This window comes from Rana temporaria, chromosome 9 (assembly GCF_905171775.1).
Source record: "Rana temporaria chromosome 9, aRanTem1.1, whole genome shotgun sequence".
In the NCBI taxonomy this organism is placed as follows: Eukaryota; Metazoa; Chordata; class Amphibia; order Anura; family Ranidae; genus Rana; species Rana temporaria.
The window spans coordinates 32140454-32157212 of record NC_053497.1 but is presented as its reverse complement, the minus strand read 5'-3'; the positions used below and the strand labels follow the sequence as shown (position 1 = coordinate 32157212).

The 16759-nt window shown below is 45.5% G+C and overlaps 2 protein-coding genes across 6 annotated transcripts in view; one reads left to right on the top strand and one right to left on the bottom strand.

Moving 5' to 3' along the window:
- The window catches only part of BAG6 (BAG cochaperone 6), a 68927-nt gene extending 64054 nt beyond the window's left edge, over positions 1 to 4873 (bottom strand). For all 4 annotated transcript variants that reach the window (XM_040323096.1, XM_040323098.1, XM_040323099.1 and 1 more), the window contains exon 1: positions 4756 to 4873. The gene's annotated coding sequence lies outside the window, so the exon portion shown is untranslated. The remainder of the gene's footprint in view (positions 1 to 4755) is intronic.
- Positions 4874 to 8825: 3952 nt separating this feature from the next.
- The window catches only part of APOM (apolipoprotein M), a 44317-nt gene continuing 36383 nt past the window's right edge, over positions 8826 to 16759 (top strand). The window contains exon 1 of one of the 2 annotated variants that reach the window (XM_040323095.1): positions 8826 to 9108. In XM_040323095.1, the coding sequence (XP_040179029.1) occupies positions 8995 to 9108 (114 nt within the window). In that variant the 5' untranslated portion in view covers positions 8826 to 8994. The remainder of the gene's footprint in view (positions 9109 to 16759) is intronic. The other variant, XM_040323094.1, reaches the window with a different exon arrangement.

Below are 16759 nucleotides of genomic sequence, written 5' to 3'. Positions count from 1 at the left end.
TGGCGCCCAGGATTTGTCGAGCCCTGTATTAAACAAACTTGAATCAACGTACTGCACTATCGGGAATGTCTCTTTTATATTTCCGGGTAACATCAGAATATGGGGTCCCAGGGAGACAGACAATTCCCCGAGCTTGGTGAGACTGTCCCTCCCTCTCCTAGTCTGAGTGCTGTGGTGTTGGGATATATTCAGGTATTTACATTAGCCAAAAGTAAAGCAATGTAATTATTTGTAATAATAAATTCATTTTTTAACCACTTCCATACCGGGCCTATTCTGGCACTTCTCTCCTACATGCAAAAATAATTGTTTTGCTAAAAAATTACTCAGAACCCCCAAACACTATATATATTTTTTTAGCAGACACGCTAGGGAAAAAATGGCGGTCATTGCAACTTTTTATCTCACACGGTTTTTGCGCAATCATTTTTCAAACGCCTTTTTTTGGGGAAAAAAATTAATTAAAAAACAACAAAAACAGTAAAGTTAGCCCAATTTTTTTGTATAATGTGCAAGCTGTTACACCGAGTAAATAGATACCCAACATGTCACACATGTCAAACTTCAGTACTTAAAAATCTCCATAGGCAAAGCTTGCATTTTTTTTACAGGTTACCAGTTCAGAGTTACAGAGGAGATCTAGTGCTAGAATTGTTGCTTGCGTTCTAACGCACGCAGCGATACCTCACATGTGTGGTTTGAACAGCGTTTACATATGTTGGCGGGACTTGCGTGTGCGTTCGCTTATGGGTGCGAGCTACTGGATACAGGGGCGTTTTAAATCATTTTTTTCTATTTTTATTTTAGTTAATTTTTTTTTTTTTACATTTAAATTTTCTTGATCACTTTTATTCCTATTACAAGGAATGTAAACATCCCTTGTAATAGAAATATATTGTGACAGGTCCTCTTTATTGAGAGATGCGGGGTCAATAAGACCACACACACACACACACACACACACACACACACCTCCCGGTTCTCGCTCTGTAACGAGCGATCGCGGGTGCCGGCGGTGATCGCGCCCGCCGGGCACGCGCGTCGGGAGGCTTTTATCTGATTTTCCGAGCATGTGTACACAAGTCCGGCGGTACAAAGTACAAACACGCATGCTCGGAAGCAATGCTCACCATAACACAACATTAGCAGAAGGTGGCCAAAGGGAGCGCTAAAGAGCTGAAAATCCACATAGTACGTAACTACGTTCGCGTTTGTTGGCCGACAATTGTGTGCCGTTTGTATGCAAGACAAGTTCCTGGCCAATGCCCTTCGGATAAAAGTCCTACGCTTTGTCTGCGGAAAATCCGATTGTGTGTACGAGGCTTTAATCCGTAGAGTTGGCCCACCCTTTATAACAACTCTTCTGGGAAGGCTGTCCACAAGGTTTAGGAGTGTGTCTATGGGAATGTTTGAACATTCTTCCAGAAGCGCATTTGTGAGGTCAGGCCGCTCCAATTCATCTCAAAGGTGTTCCATCGGGTTGAGGTCAGGACAGTCAAGTTCCTCCACCCCAAACTCGCTCATCCATGTCTTTATGGACCTTGCTTTGTGTAGTGGTGTACAGTCATGTTGGAACAGGAAGTGGCCATCCCCAAACTGTTCCCACAAAGTTGGGAGCATGAAATTGTCCAAAATGTCTTGGAATGCTGACGCCTTAAGAGTTCCCTTCACTGGGACTAAGGGGCCAAGCCCAACCCCTGAAAAACAACCCCACATCATAATCCACCCTCCACCAAATGATTTGGACCAGTACACAATACTTATTTTACCCGCTCTGTGTGTGTGTGTGTGTGTGTGTGTGTGTGTGTGGGGGGGGGGGGGGTATGTATTTTGCCCTCCAAAGCAAATAACTGAGCAGAGAGTCACTCAGTAGATTCCCTGGATGTATAGGCCAGGGAATGGCGGCTCAAAAACCCAAGTGACAAAATCATTGGGCTAGATTCAGGTAAGGCGACGTAAATTTGTGCGGGCGTAGCGCATGTTATTTACGCTACGACGCCACAATTTAGAGAGGCAAGTGCAGTATTCACAAAGCACTTGCTCCGTAAGTTGCGGCGGCGTAGCATAAATCTGCCGGCGTAAGCGAGCCGAATTCAAATTGTCAAGAGGTGGGCGTGTTTTATGTAAATAAAACATGACCCCACGTAAATGACGTTTCTCACGAACGGCGCATGCGCCGGCCGTGAACGTAATTTACGCAAAGCCCTATTCGCGAACGACTTACACAAACGACGTAAAATTTTCAAAATTTGACGCGGGAGCGACGTCCATACTTAAAGTGGAGTTCCAACCACAATTAGCATTTTTTTATCGTATGTCCTTTCATCATGCGTTTTTATAATATAAATCCGGTCACTTACTATTTTACAATCCACCGCCGATCCGCATAGATATTCAAAAAAGATAGTTTATAAAACTATGTCTACACCGTTGTCATTTTGCTTGTGGGCATTGTGAAGCCTACAAGCACTTACTTCCTGGAAGTCTTGGATGGGGAGTGATAATTGGACAGCGCACTGCATCCTGGGAAATGATGACACACATTTCCCAGGAGCATTAGAGGGAGATGATGTTAGAATCCTAGGTGCTTTCAAAGGCAGATTTCGTGGGACCGCATAGCAACAGGCATTTCCAGATGAGTAAAAAAAAATTATATATATATATATATATATATATATTTTTTCTTTTTTCTTTTTTAGGTGTAAGCTACAGTTTAAAGCAAAATTGTTTTTTTGATGAAACCTCCACTTTAACATTGGCTATGCCTCATATAGCAGGAGTAACGTTACGCCGGAAAAAGCCTTACGCAAACGACGTAAAAAAAAATCTGCCGGGCGCACGTACGTTTCTGAATCGGCGTATCCAGCTCATTTGCATATTCTACGCAGAAATCGACGGAAGCGCCACCTAGCGGCCAGCGTAAATATGCACCCTAAGATACGACGGCGTAGGAGACTTACGCCGCTCGTATCTTAGCCTAATTTAAGCGTATCTGGTTTCCAGAATACGCTTACATTTACGACGGCGTAACTGTCTCTGAATCTAGCCCATTGTTTTTAGCTTTATTCAGTGCAGAAGAGACAAGAGCATCAACTTGCGTTCATCTGTCTCCTCCCACTTGTCACCCTGAAGCCGGTTAACATGGTCCTGGGTTCCAGGTAACAGTGCAAGAGCCCAGGACCATGCTGTCGCACTATGAAAGTTATTTGGCGTCTATACAGCTACTGGATAACTCTACAGCTGGAAGTCAGCCGAGGAAAACAGGTACTTGGCCCTTCACTCTCTGGATGTGCCACATACATCCAAAGATCTGAAGTGGCTAATCCAGTCCAGTATACACTCCCTTTCCTTTTTAAATCCGAACTCCAGGAACTCACCGCTGTTAATGCGCTCCTACCCATTGAAATCAACGGGCAGCGCTGCCGTACCGCTGGCAATAGGCCACTGAAGTGGTGCATTGCGGGTGGTTTTAACCCTTTCTCGACCGCTAGCAGGAGGGTTAAAAGTGCCCCGCTAGTGGCCAAAATGCGCCGCAAATCTGACCGTAAAATAGCAGCGTTTTACTGCTTTTTTTCACCGCTGACGCTATGTGCGGCACAGTGTGAAAGGGTTATAAACATCTGTTTACCAGCAGCAGTGTACATGAGGCCTTACAACGTTTTCTGACAGAAAAAAAAAAAATTACATTTTCTGGTGTTTTTCATTATTTTTTTTTCTAAGCAAAAAAAAAAAACAACAGGTGATTAAAGTGGAGGTTCACCCGAAAAGTTAATTTTTTACCTTAGATTGAGGCTCATTTTGTGAAGGGGAATCGGGTAGTTTTTTTTTAAATCGAAGCAGTACTTACCGTTTTAGAGAGCGATCTTCTCCGCCGCTTCCGGGTATGGTCTTCGGGACTGGGCGTTCCTATTTTGATTGACAGGCTTCAGACGGTCGCATACATCGCGTCACGATTTCCCGAAAGTAGCCGAACGTCGGTGCGCAGGCGCCGTATAGAGCCGACACCGACGTTAGGCTTCTTTCGGCTACTCGTGACGCGATGTATGCGACCGCCGGAAGCCTGTCAATCAAATAGAAACGCCCAGTCCCGAAGACCATACCCGGAAGCGGCGGAGAAGATCGCTCTCTAAAACGGTAAGCACTGCTTCGTTTTTAAAAAAAATCTACCCGATTCCCCTAGACAAAATGAGCCTCAATCTAATGTTAAAAAAAAAAATTTCGGGTGAACTCCCGCTTTAAATACCACCAGAAGAAAGCTCTATTTGTGTGATTATTTTTAATAAAAATTACATTTGGGTGCAGCGTCATTCTCATTCAAAATGTAACAGCATTGAAAGCTGATAATTGGCCTGGGCAGGAAGGGGGTTAAAGTGCCCAGAATTTAAGCGGATAAATATAATCTTATGTGGAGGTTGTTGTGAAGTGACTGGCATGGTGACAGGCTCTCTTTATTGAGTGTTGTAGGTCTGTGTGGAGTTCATGTGTGATGACAGGTCCTCTTTACATGTAGAAAGCCTACTATCAGATCATCTAATAGACACAACGATCTGGGATCACAGTATACCCAGTCAGGGTGATGTCTGTAGACCAGAGACACCATTCCAGGGACATCTTCCCTCATCTATGTATGACATGATGGCAGCCATGTTGTATAATATGCCTGCCTACACAGGACTGATTCACTGAGATATACAGCTTATTACCCCCGCCTCACCCCCTCCACTCTCCTCATAAATGCCCCCCAGTCAATCTCACCTGCAATCCCGGGCCCTCCGGCAACCAGAGACACCGACAGTTATCAACTGTTATAACGCAAACAGGAGCAGCCGGCCAACTTCCGGGTTCTCACTCCCTGTCTTCCGCTTCTGAGGGCGAAGGTTAAAAGTGAGCGACTTCCGGCTTTTGGAACGCACGGACAGCGCCCCGCTTCCGCCCACACTTTGTAGACGCTATTTCTTTAACTTCCGCCCTCACACTGTGGACGCTGTTTCCTTTTTGTCCGCCCACACGTTGCTCTTGCTGTTCCTATTACTTCCGATATGGGCGCTGTTTCCTTACTTTCGCCCTCACGTTGTTCCCCTGCTGCCCTTACGCACTCTGGTTTATTTGCTTTGGTCACGTGATGGAAATGTTCCAATGAATGCTTTCTCATTGGAGTGTTATAGGCGTCCAAACCTAACAACAAAAGATGTGATATTATATTGTAGCATAGCAGTCCCTAGAAGTGATGGCTGCATTCGTTTTCTTCTTCCAGGCTCTTTTATATAGGGACAACTGCAATATGTTGATCATATTGTATTGAACTGTCACTGTAACATGGCTCCTGATTTCGAGGGACTGTCCCTGATTTGGGGCAATGTCCCTCTGTACCTCATTCTCCTCATTTTGGTCTGATCTATATAGATGTATATAAAATGTACTTTTTGTCTTTCAAAAAGTGTTTTCCAGTGCTAAACTTTCATCTGATTTCTAAATTGCTGCATTTGTAAATTTTAAAAGCCAATATAAAGGAATAGTAGTGATAAAAAAAAAAAAAAAGTTCTTGTGAATTTAATTAACCTTTTTTTGGTTGAAACTCCTTTAACCACTTAAGACCCGGACCAAAATGCAGGTAAAGGACCCGGCCAGTTTTTGCGATTCAGGACTGCGTCGATTTAACTGACAATTGAGCGGTCGTGCGACGTGGCTCCCAAACAAAATTGGCGTCTTTTTCCCCCACAAATAGAGCTTTCTTTTGGTGGTATTTGATCACCTCTGCGGTTTTTATTTTTTGCGCTATAAACAAAAATAGAGCGACAATTTTGAAAAAAAATCAATATTTTTTACTTTTTTCTATAATAAATATCCCCCAAAAATATATAAAACATTATTTGTTTTCCTCAGTTTAGGCCGATGCGTATTCTTCTACCTATTTTTGGTAAAAAAATCGCAATAAGCGTATATCGATTGGTTTGAGCAAAATTTATAGTGTTTACAAAAAAGGGGATAGTTTTATTGCATTTTTATTAATTTTTTTTTTTTTACCACTAATGGTGGCGATCAGCGATTTTTTTCGTGACTGCGACATTATGGCGGACACTTCGGACAATTTTGACACATTTTTGAGACCATTGTCATTTTCACAGCAAAAAATGCATTAAAAATGCGTTGTTTACTGTGAAAATGACAATTGCAGTTTGGGAGTGAACCATAAGGGGGCGCTGAAGGGGTTATGTGTGACCTCATTTGTGTTTCTAACTGTAGGGGGGTGTGGCTGTAGGTGTGACGTCATCGATTGTGTTTCCCTATAAAAGGGAACACACGATTGATGACAACGCCACAGTGAAGAACGGGGAAGCTGTGTTTACACACGGCTCTCCCCGTTCTTCAGCTCTGGGGAGCGATCACGGGACTCCAGCGGCGACCGGATCCGCGAGTCCCGCGGTCACGGAGCTTCGGACCAGGTCGTGTGCACGCGCGCGCGACCCCACGGTTGGGCTTAAAGAGCCACGGACATGTACGTGGATGTGCCCAGCCGCGCAATTCTGCCGATGTATATCGGCGTGAAGGGGTCCTTAAGTGGTTAAAGAGGAATTTCACCCGTTTTGAAATAAAAGGCAGAAGCAATATGTACTGTAGCTGCTGACTTTTATAACGCACATACCAGGTCAAAAAAGTCGAACTTTGTCTTCCAAGAACCCAAAGTCCTCACAGTTCATTTCGGTTTTTGTGCTGATCTTGAATTTAGGATAAGGTGACCAGATTTTTTAAATAAAATCCGGGGACATATTTTTTACTAGTAATGGCGAGAATCAGCGACCTGTCGCCGCCGCCGCCGCCGCCCTCCTCACAGCCTGTCAAGTCTCACTCTCCGGCTACTACTGGGTGGGGAGCGGAGGAAGATCACTCCGCAGGAAAGGCAAGGAGATAAGCAGGCCGGCGGCTGGCCGGGACTTGTGCCAAGGCAGAAGAAGATGCGAGGGAAGCTGATTGGGCATGCCCTCGAAAATCGAAGAAATATTCCCTCCGCTCCGACCAGCACATGATCATCAGAAAGGGGCACAGATACAGGGAAAAAAATAGACACACCCCTAATCTAGTAGGAGCGGCAGAGCGGGGGTGTGTAATTCTGGGCCAGATTCACCAAAGAGATACGACGGTGTTTCTCCTGATACGCCGTCGTATCTCTGTTTCTATCTATGCGACTGATTCATAGAATCAGTTACGCATAGATATCCATAAGATCCGACAGGTGTAATTGTTTTACACTGTCGGATCTTAGGATGCAATACCGCGGCCGCCGCTGGGTGGAGTTCGCGTCGTAAACCAGCGTCGGGTATGCAAATTAGCAGTTACGGCGGATCCCCGATGGATTTTCGCGTTCGCTAGGTCGCCGCTAGTCTAGTTTCCCGTCGCAAAGTTAGTCGTCGTTTTAGGTGCCCTAACTTTAGTCAGCAAACGTATTGCTGTCTAAAGTATGGCCGTCGTTCCCACGTCGAAATTTAAAAATGAACGTCGTTTGCGTAACACGTCCGGGAATACGGAAGTACGCTACGCGCGTCGCCGTTCGAAAAAATGACGTCACGTCACGCAAAGCACGACGGGATTTGCGAAACGGAGCATGCGCAGTAGGTCCGGCGCGGGAGCGCGCCTAATTTAAATGGCACACGCCCATTTGAATTGGCCCGCCTTGCGCCGGAGGCCGCCGGCGTAGTTTTAATCGCAAGTGCTCTGTGAATCAGGCACTTGCGATGAAAACTTGCGGCGGTGTGACGTATCTACGATACGTTACGCCGCCGCAGTTCTATGTGAATCTGGCCCTCTGTTTTTTTTATTTTAACTCTGCACTGTCCTTGAAATTGCCACAGCCCCTGTTCAAACCCAATCCGGGGACAAAACGGAGGACAGACTTGGTCCGGGGACAGTGTCCTCAATCCGGGGACTGTCCCTGGAAACCGGGGTGTCTGGTCACCCTAATTTAGGACCCAGGGATGGAGATCTGTGTGCCGGACGGCCACAGTCTCATTTAAAGTCCCACCAATTCGATTTTGGATTTAGTAATCCTTAATCTTTCAGTTTCACCCTAATTTAGGAACCATCCGTGATTTTCTGATCACTCACAGACGGGCCCCCTTCTGTGTTTCTGCCAGATCGTAAGACAAAGGAGACCGGTGTAGCATGGAGATCTGTAGCTCATGAAGATCGGTATCCCTGCCATCAACTGCGCATGTGCCGATTTTAGGCAATTGAAATGGAGCGCAGAGCTACTGCCGACAGTACATACCAGTGAAATTTCGGTCGGCATCCAGGCTCTTTCCTTAACATCCCCGTGGATTGGAGGATGTTAAAAAAAGAGCCAGGAGGCCGAAAGAGCCAACTGGCCACTTTCCCCTAAGTCCACGTCACCCCGAATGCCGGGTTCGCTGGTGTGTACTGTTGGAAATCCATTGCTCTGCGCTCGACTTCAATAGCCTGAAATCGGCACATGTGCAGTTGATGGCAGGGATACCGATCTTCATGAGCTACAGATCTGCATGCTACACCGGTTCTATAGCCTCCCGAGATGTATGATGTGCAGCTGCACGTGTGCGTGTGTTGGGGGTGGGGGGGGGAGTAGCCGAGGGTAGCCAATGTGAGAAATGAGTAAGAGGGAGCAAGTACCTGCTGGACAAAAAAAATAGCAAATGTGTAAATGGTAGGGGGGAGGGTTAGGAATCTACAATGGCTAATATGTGGATGAAGGTCCATTTTACGACTTGTTCTGAGGTCTTCTATTGTCACAATCTTTGAAATGACCATCCACCCCTCTATTAATGCTAGGAGAGAGTTCTGGTTAATGATTATCAGATGCAGAGAACAAGGGTCTCTGAGTGGGGAAAATAAACAAAAAGTGAAAAAGAGCAAGGTTCTGAGAGATAACAGGAGAGAGCAGAGGCACAAGGAGGGCAGAAGAGTCATTTGCCAATAGATTGCTTGCCACACTATTGTATTCGTCGTGGAGAGACCATCATAGACATGTACAACCCTGCGTGGCGTTTTTTCCTCTACCTATATGGCCTGGCTATCGACTCTCTCACCGTCTGTGACAGCAGTGACCAGCTCTCCGCTGCACACATCAATAGGACACAGGTAACCAACAGACCATCCAACTAGAGAGCCATAAAATCAAATAACGGTTCTCGTGTTTTGTAATGAACTAAAAATAGCTCAGTTGGGGATGGACAGACTCCAAATAGTGGCACCAGTAAGGCCCCGTGTACACGGGACGCTGCTAAACGTACGTTCAGAGGCAATTGGATGCTTGTTTCAACTGCCCCTGAACTCATTCAATGTTATCCTATGTGACCATGTACACAGTCTCATTTATTGTTGTTTTTAGGCAGTTGCGTTTAACAGCGTTTCCTGAAAGCAAAACATTTCGGGACATGAAGTTTTAACATTATTAAATTGTAAAAACGTATTGTTATATATTTGCCACTTCTGATTTTATTAGTTTTATGCCGCGTACACACGAACGGAATTTCCGACAACAAATGTTCGATGTGAGCTTTTGGCCGGATATTCCGACCGTGTGTAGGCTCCATCAGACATTTGCTGTCGGAATTTCCGACAACAAATGTTTGAGAGCTGGTTCTCAATTTTTCCGACCAAAAAAGTTATAGTCGGAAATTTCGATCATCTGTTTGCAATTCCGACGCACAAAAATCCTACGCATGCTCGGAATCAATTTGACGCATTCTCGGAATCATTGAACTTTTTCTCGGCTCGTCGTAGTGTTGTACGTGACCACGTTCTTGACGTTTGGAATTTCTGACAACATTTGTGTGACCGTGTGTATGCAACACAAGTCTGAGCCAACATTCCGTCAGGAAAAAATCCACAGTTTTGTTGTTCGGATGTCCAATCGTGTGTATGCGGCATAAGTGTACGATTCTGTTGAAGTTTAGAGTTCTAAGCACAACTTACCCCTATATCTAGTCCTCAACCTAACCTAACCCCAACCTCAACTATCTAACCCCAATTTCAATAAAACCCCTATTTGTACCACTAATCCATAATCCTTAACCTAACCCTATTGCCTCGTACACACGATCGGTTTTCCCGTTGGGAAAACTGCCATGACATCTTTTGGCCGGGAAAACCGGCCGTGTGTATGCTCCATCGCAGTTTTCCCAACAGGAAAATCGCCGGGAATCCCGGTGGGAAAAATGAGAACATATTCTCTTTTTTCCCACCGAGATTCATGGCGATTTTTAAGCCGACAGTTTACCTATGGGGAAAACCTGCGATGGAGCATACACAAAGCTCTCATGGCAGTTTTCCTGACGGGAAACCCGGCCGTGTGTAGGGGGAAAAAGCTACCGAGCAGGTTCTCCGCTTTTCCCGGCGGACTTTTCACCGCTGGGAAAACCGATCGTGTGTACAAGGCATAACTGAATGAATGAAAAACGTATAAAGCGCGGCGCATGCGAACTGAATCGCCTCTGGGCGCTAGTTGTTCCTGCCTTTCTAGAGCATCAAAAGAGCAGAGTTTTGATCTGTCTTCTGAAGGGTTGGCGGTTTTCCTCCAGCGGAATGCTGGTTGGTAAAGCGTTCCATAGTTTAGGACCTTGTACCGCAAACCTTCTTTCTCCCTTGGACTTGTATCTGGCTTTGGGTATCTTGACCAGATTTTGGTCGGTGGATCGCAAGACGTGATTGGCGTTGTGACCTTTTATCTTTTCGCATAGATATTGCGGAGCCTTCCCATGGATGCACTTATGCATCAGACAGAGTGCTTTAAAAGCAATCCTGTTCTTTACTGGCAACCAGTGAAGGATTCTCAGTGAAGGTGAGATTGATTCCCATGGGTTTTTTCCCAGTCACAAGTCTGACGGCCGTGTTTTGAACGACCTGCAGACGAGCGATCTGGTACTTTGGGAGCCCGAGGTAAAGGGCATTTGCATAGTCCAGTCTGGAGTTCACAATTGTTCCCACCACGACTGCTATGTCTTCTTTAGGAATAAATGGGATAAGTCTGCGTAGTAGGCGCAGCAGATGGTGGGATCCGCTGACTACTGACCCTATTTGTGCATCCATTGTCATGTAGGTGTCGAAGATGACTCAGAGACTTTTGACTTTGGAGCTAGGGGTGATGAATTTGGCCAGAATGGGCGGCGGAATCCAGGTTGTTGCTAGTTGATTCTTCCGACTGGCGTGAAACAGAAGAAGTTCTGTTTTGGAACTATTGAGTTTGAGATAACTCTTTGTCATCCAGTTTTCTATTGAAGAGAGACATTTCTCTAAACTGGGATGATGATCATTTTTGTTGCAGATGCGAAAATACAATTGCGTGTCGTCTGCATATGAGTGATATAGTAGTTTTTCGCTACTAATGATTTCAAAAAGAGGGCAAAGGTAAATATTGAAGAGCACCGGTGACAGGGGGGATCCCTGAGGGACTCCACATGATACCATGCGTTTTTCAGAAGTGAATGGTCCCAATTTCACTGATTGTGATCGGTTTTCTAGAAAGGAAGAGAACCATGATAACTCACTTTCTGCGACTCAGTAACAGTTTGTGGTCTACCGTGTCGAAGGCTGCGCTAAGGTCCAACAGAACCAGGAGACAAGATTCTCCTTCGTCTGCGGCCTCAAGGGCGTCGTCCTATATTTTGAGCAATGCTGTCTCAGTCCCGTGTCCGGGACGGAAACCTGATTGACATGGATCGAGTAGATTATATGTATCCAGATGCTGTTGCAGCTGTTGTACCACTACTTTCTCCATTACCTTGGAGAGAGCGTTGAGGGCTGTTATGGGACGGCGATGAGTTGGGGTCAATGGTAGGTTTTTTCAAGATAGGCTGGATTGTGCCCTCTTTCAGCTGGGAGGGCACTATGCCTTCCTTGAATGACTTGTTTATAAGCTGCGTGATGGAGGGTGCCAGGATGTCGGCACATTCCTTCAGCAGTTTAGTGGGGATTATATGATTAGGCGCTGTGCTGTTTCGTAAAGTACCGATGATATTTTTTGTGGCATCGATGGAGATGGGGTTCAGAGTGAACTTTGTTGATTGTGGAACATTTCTTGGGGTGTTGTGTGAATGATCGGAGAGGGGGTTAAGGGGGGTATTGTTTTGCTGTATGCTTTCCCGGATTTTCTCAATTTTATTGATGAAGAAATCCGATAATTCATTGCAAAATTCTTGGGTGTCTGAATTAGGGGCTTCAAGACACCCTGGATTCATGGTCTGAGTGACCAGCTTGAAGAGTTCGCGGGGGCGGTTTAGGGCGCTGTCGATAGCCTTAGAAAAATAATATTTCTTGGCTTTGAAAATTTCTTTACGGTATTTTCTTGTTATTTCCTTGTAGATGATGAGGTTCATCTCTGTAGCGCTTCTTTTCCAGGCGGCTTCCGCCCTTCTGCGCTCTTGCTTCAGCACCGACAGCTGGTTGTTGAACCAGCTGGATTTATTTTTTCGGATGTGGGCTTTGCGTTTTGGCGCTACTAAGTCGGCTGACTGTAGTAGGGCTGTATTTATGGCATCCAGTGTTTCTGCGGCAGTTAGGAGTGGTTGTATTGTTTTTATTGTTTTTCCTAAGGTGTACTTGAAGAGTTCCGAGTGGAGCTTCTTCTGAGACCTAGTCCAGAGTCTTGTCACCGGCTTAGGTGTTTTTATAAATGGGGGAGTTTTGGAAATTATGAATTTGATTGCATGGTGATCTGTCCATGGCAATGGTTCATTTTCCAAAATACTTATTTCCAGAGCTTGTCTGAAAATTAGGTCAAGCGTGTGACCTGAAGCATGCGTGGGCCCGCGTACTAGTTGCTGTAGCCCTAATCCTTCCAGGTGGTCAATGCAGGCATCGGCCACGGGATCCTGTGAGGAGTTGGCCCAGAGATTGAAATCCCCTAGCAGCAAAAGATGTTTGCTGTTAAGGGTGTAAGTGGAGATGAACTCCGTCAATGATGGTAGAAGCTGTGATTTTGGCCCGGGTGGTCTATAGCAGAGGAGAATGCGAACGGTCTGCTGGGGATTTGCTTGCAGTTGCAGAGTAAGGGTTTCCATGAATGGAAGTGGATTTTGAAAAGCTGGTTTGGTGATTGCAAGGTGAGTCTTGTGGATCACCGCCAGGCCTCCTCCTCTTTGCCCTATTCTGTTTTCAGTTATAATACGGTAGTTTTCTGGCACCAATTCTTCCAGAATTGTATTACAGTCGGCTGTGAGCCAGCTTTCTGTAATAAAGAGGCAGTCTAAATCGTATTGTAGTATGAAATCGTGGATTTCTAATCTGTGTTTTACTGCCGATCTTGTATTGATCAATGCACATGATATGTGCTTAGGTTGGGGTGGATGACGATCGACTCTCAAAAGTTGCTCAATTCTTAGGGCCTTTTTGGTGACGGTTGGTAATGTTGTGGCAAATCGCCTCAAATCCCGAATGGTGTTTGCCGAGTAATGCAGATTTGCCATGGTGACCCGTCACCAAGGGGGGGGGGGGGGGGGGGGGGGGCGGTGGTCGGATGGTAGTGGAAGGAAGAGTCAGTGAATCCTCTCTTCCGACTTGATCCAGAGGGAGGCAAAAAAACCCTGACCGAGCTATGCCAATGTGCTACTCTCACACTACCCTCCTAAACTACCTAAACCAGGGGTGTCCAAACTTTTTTCAAAGAGGGCCAGATTTGATGAAGTGAACATGCGTGAGGGCTGACTATTTTGCCTGACATTCTTTGAAATAATACAATTCAGTCTAAGTGTGTTCGTTCAAGCACTAATACACTGCCCAACAAGAATTCTCCTGCCTTTGTGGCTGTGTGTGTTGAAGAGATGAGCTTGGGCATGTCATTTGGATATACCGTATTTATCGGCGTATAACATGCACAGGCTCACCATTGCCATGAATGCAGCCTTACCATTGCCATGAATGCAGCCTTACCATTGCCATGAATGCAGCCTTACCACTGCCATGAATGCAGCCTTAACATTGCCATGAATGCAGCCTTACCATTGCCATGAATGCAGCCTTACCACTGCCATGAATGCAGCCTTAACATTGCCATGAATGCAGCCTCACATGTGGCATGAATGCAGCCTTACCATTGCCATCAGTGCAGCCTGATCGATGCCCATCTGCAGCCTCGGAGGGCAGAGAGAGGGGGCGGGACGAGTGCCGACAGATTACAAACAGGAGAATCTCTTGTTTACTCTTGGCCTCTTTAATACAAAGTCCCGCCTACTATGATGGACAGAACAGTCTCCCAATGGCATCCCAGCTGCTCATCCTGTCCCCTCCAAGGCAGCGCCGATAAATACGGTATATATTTTTTTTGGCCCTGGGGGCCACACACAATATATATATTTAAATCCCCAGGGGGGCCATATTAAATCAACAGGGGGGCCGCATTTGGCCCGCGGGCCGGACTTTGGACATGCCTGACCTAAACAATCAGCCTAACTGCTAAAGCTTATCTTTATCAATTCTTCAAACCTAAAGCCAGATACTGGTAGAACTTTACTAGAAAATGGTTGTTTTCAAAATGTTCATTCATATTTCTAATGGTTTAGAGTGATCAAATCAATGAACATTTTTAACCACAATTACAGGGAAAAGGAGAAGGATGTAAAAAAAAATTAAATTTCTGATGTTATTGAATGAAATTTAAAATTACATTCTGTCCATCCTAAAAAACTGAATGTTAAAATTGTCAACATTGTCATAGCAATCAAGCTAAATTTTCAGGACTTTCACCCAAGATTTGTATATACGAAAGTGGTTATCGCTGAATGCTCTAAAAATTATGGGGCAGATCCACAGAGAGAGTACGCCGGCGTATCTACTGATACGCCGGCGTACTTTCAAATTACCCGCGTCGTATCTTTAGTTTGAATCCTCAAACCAAGATACAACGGCATCTGGGTTAGATCCGACAGGTGTATGTCTTCGTACGCCTTCGGATCTAAGATGCAATTCTTCTGCGTTCACATCGTTTTCCATGTCGGGTATGCAAATTAGCTATTTCCGACGATCCACGAACGTACGCGCGGCCGTCGCATTCTCTTACGTCGTCTCTAGTCGGCTTTTTACGGCGTATAGTTAAAGCTGGTATTTTGCGGCGTATAGTTAGACTTGCCGTGTTAAGTATGGCCGTCGTTCCCGCGTCGAAATTTTAATTTTTTTTTTTTGCGTAAGTCGTCCGTGAATAGGGATGGACGTAATTCACGTCTAAGTTAAAAAAATTACGTCGTTGCGACGTCATTTAGCGCAATGCACGGCGGGAAATTTCGGGACGGCGAATGCGCAGTTCATTCTGGCGCGGGGACGCGCTTCGTTTAAATGAAACACACCCCCTAATCGCCGATTTGAATTCCGCCGCCAGAGATACACTACGCCGCCGTAACTAACGGCGCAAATTCTTTGGAGATTCGAACCAGCCAAAAGTAAGTTACAGCGGCGTAGCGTATCTCACATACGCTGCGCCCATCTATTTCTATGTGGATCTGCCCCTATGTTTTCGAGAGCGTTCACGTCAAAATCTAACCATGTATGGCCAGCTTAATCCTACTAATTTTTCCCCTAAGCATAACTTATTTTATTGTAATGCCAATATTAAACAAGGCTGTGCTGTAATAAATAAACACATTTTTGTAAATTTTATAAAATTGATGTCAAAAGAAATTGGAATTGTGTGTGGTGCACACAGTTAATTCATTTATCGCCTTGCAACACTGACCCATCTCTATACCCAGTAATCTGGTAATGAAGCTACTATCAATGGAGGTCTTGAAGGTCTACATGTGGTGTACCTCTTGTACTGCTTGCTCTGTCAATAGATTAGATAAGGGCACACAGCAGAGTCAACAAACCTACACAATATACTACATTACCCTTTATTATGAAACTTCAAGCAACACTGATCGGAAATTATGACAGCAAAAGTCCGATGTGAGCTTTTGAAAGGAAATTCCGACCTTGTGTAGGCTCAATCGGACTTTTGCTGTCAGAATTTCAGCTGGTTCTCAAATTTTCCGACGGAAAAAATTCCTATTGGAAAATCCGATCGTCTGAAGCAATTCCAACGCGCAAAATTCTGACGCATGCTCGGAAACAATTCTGACGCATGCTCGGAAACAATTCGACACATGGTCGGAAGCATTGAATTTCATTTTCTCTGCTAGTCGCAGTGTTGTACCTCACTGTGTACTTGACGGTCAAAAGTTCAGCTCAGAGAACTTTTGTGTGACCATGTGTATGCAAGCCAAGCTTGAGCAGAATTCCGTCGGAAAAAACATTCAAGGTTTTTCCGACGGAAAATCCGATCGTGTGTATGTGGCATGACTCCTGAAAGCAAAGGTGGAATACAACAAAGTCTATGTTCTTTATGATCCATAGAGGATACTCAGAAGTATAAGACCCCGTACACACGGACGGATAATCCGTTGAAAACGGTCCGCCGGACCGTTTTCAGCGGACATGTCCGCCCGGAGATTTCTGTCTGATGGTTGTACACACCATCAGACAGAAATCCGCGTATAAACAATACGCGGGGTGTGGCCGCGCCGTCGCGCGACGATGACGCGGCGACGTGGGCGGCCTTGAAGTTCAAAGCTTCCACGCATGCGTCGAATCAGTACGACGCATGCGAGGGATGGCGGTCGGTCGGACATGTCCGGTGAGTCTGTACAGACAACCGAACACGTCCGACGGACAGGTTTCCAGCGGATAGATTTCTTAGCATGCTAAGAAATTTTGATCCACTGGAAACTGCCCCAATCCGCCGGACAATTGTCCGGTCGGGCCT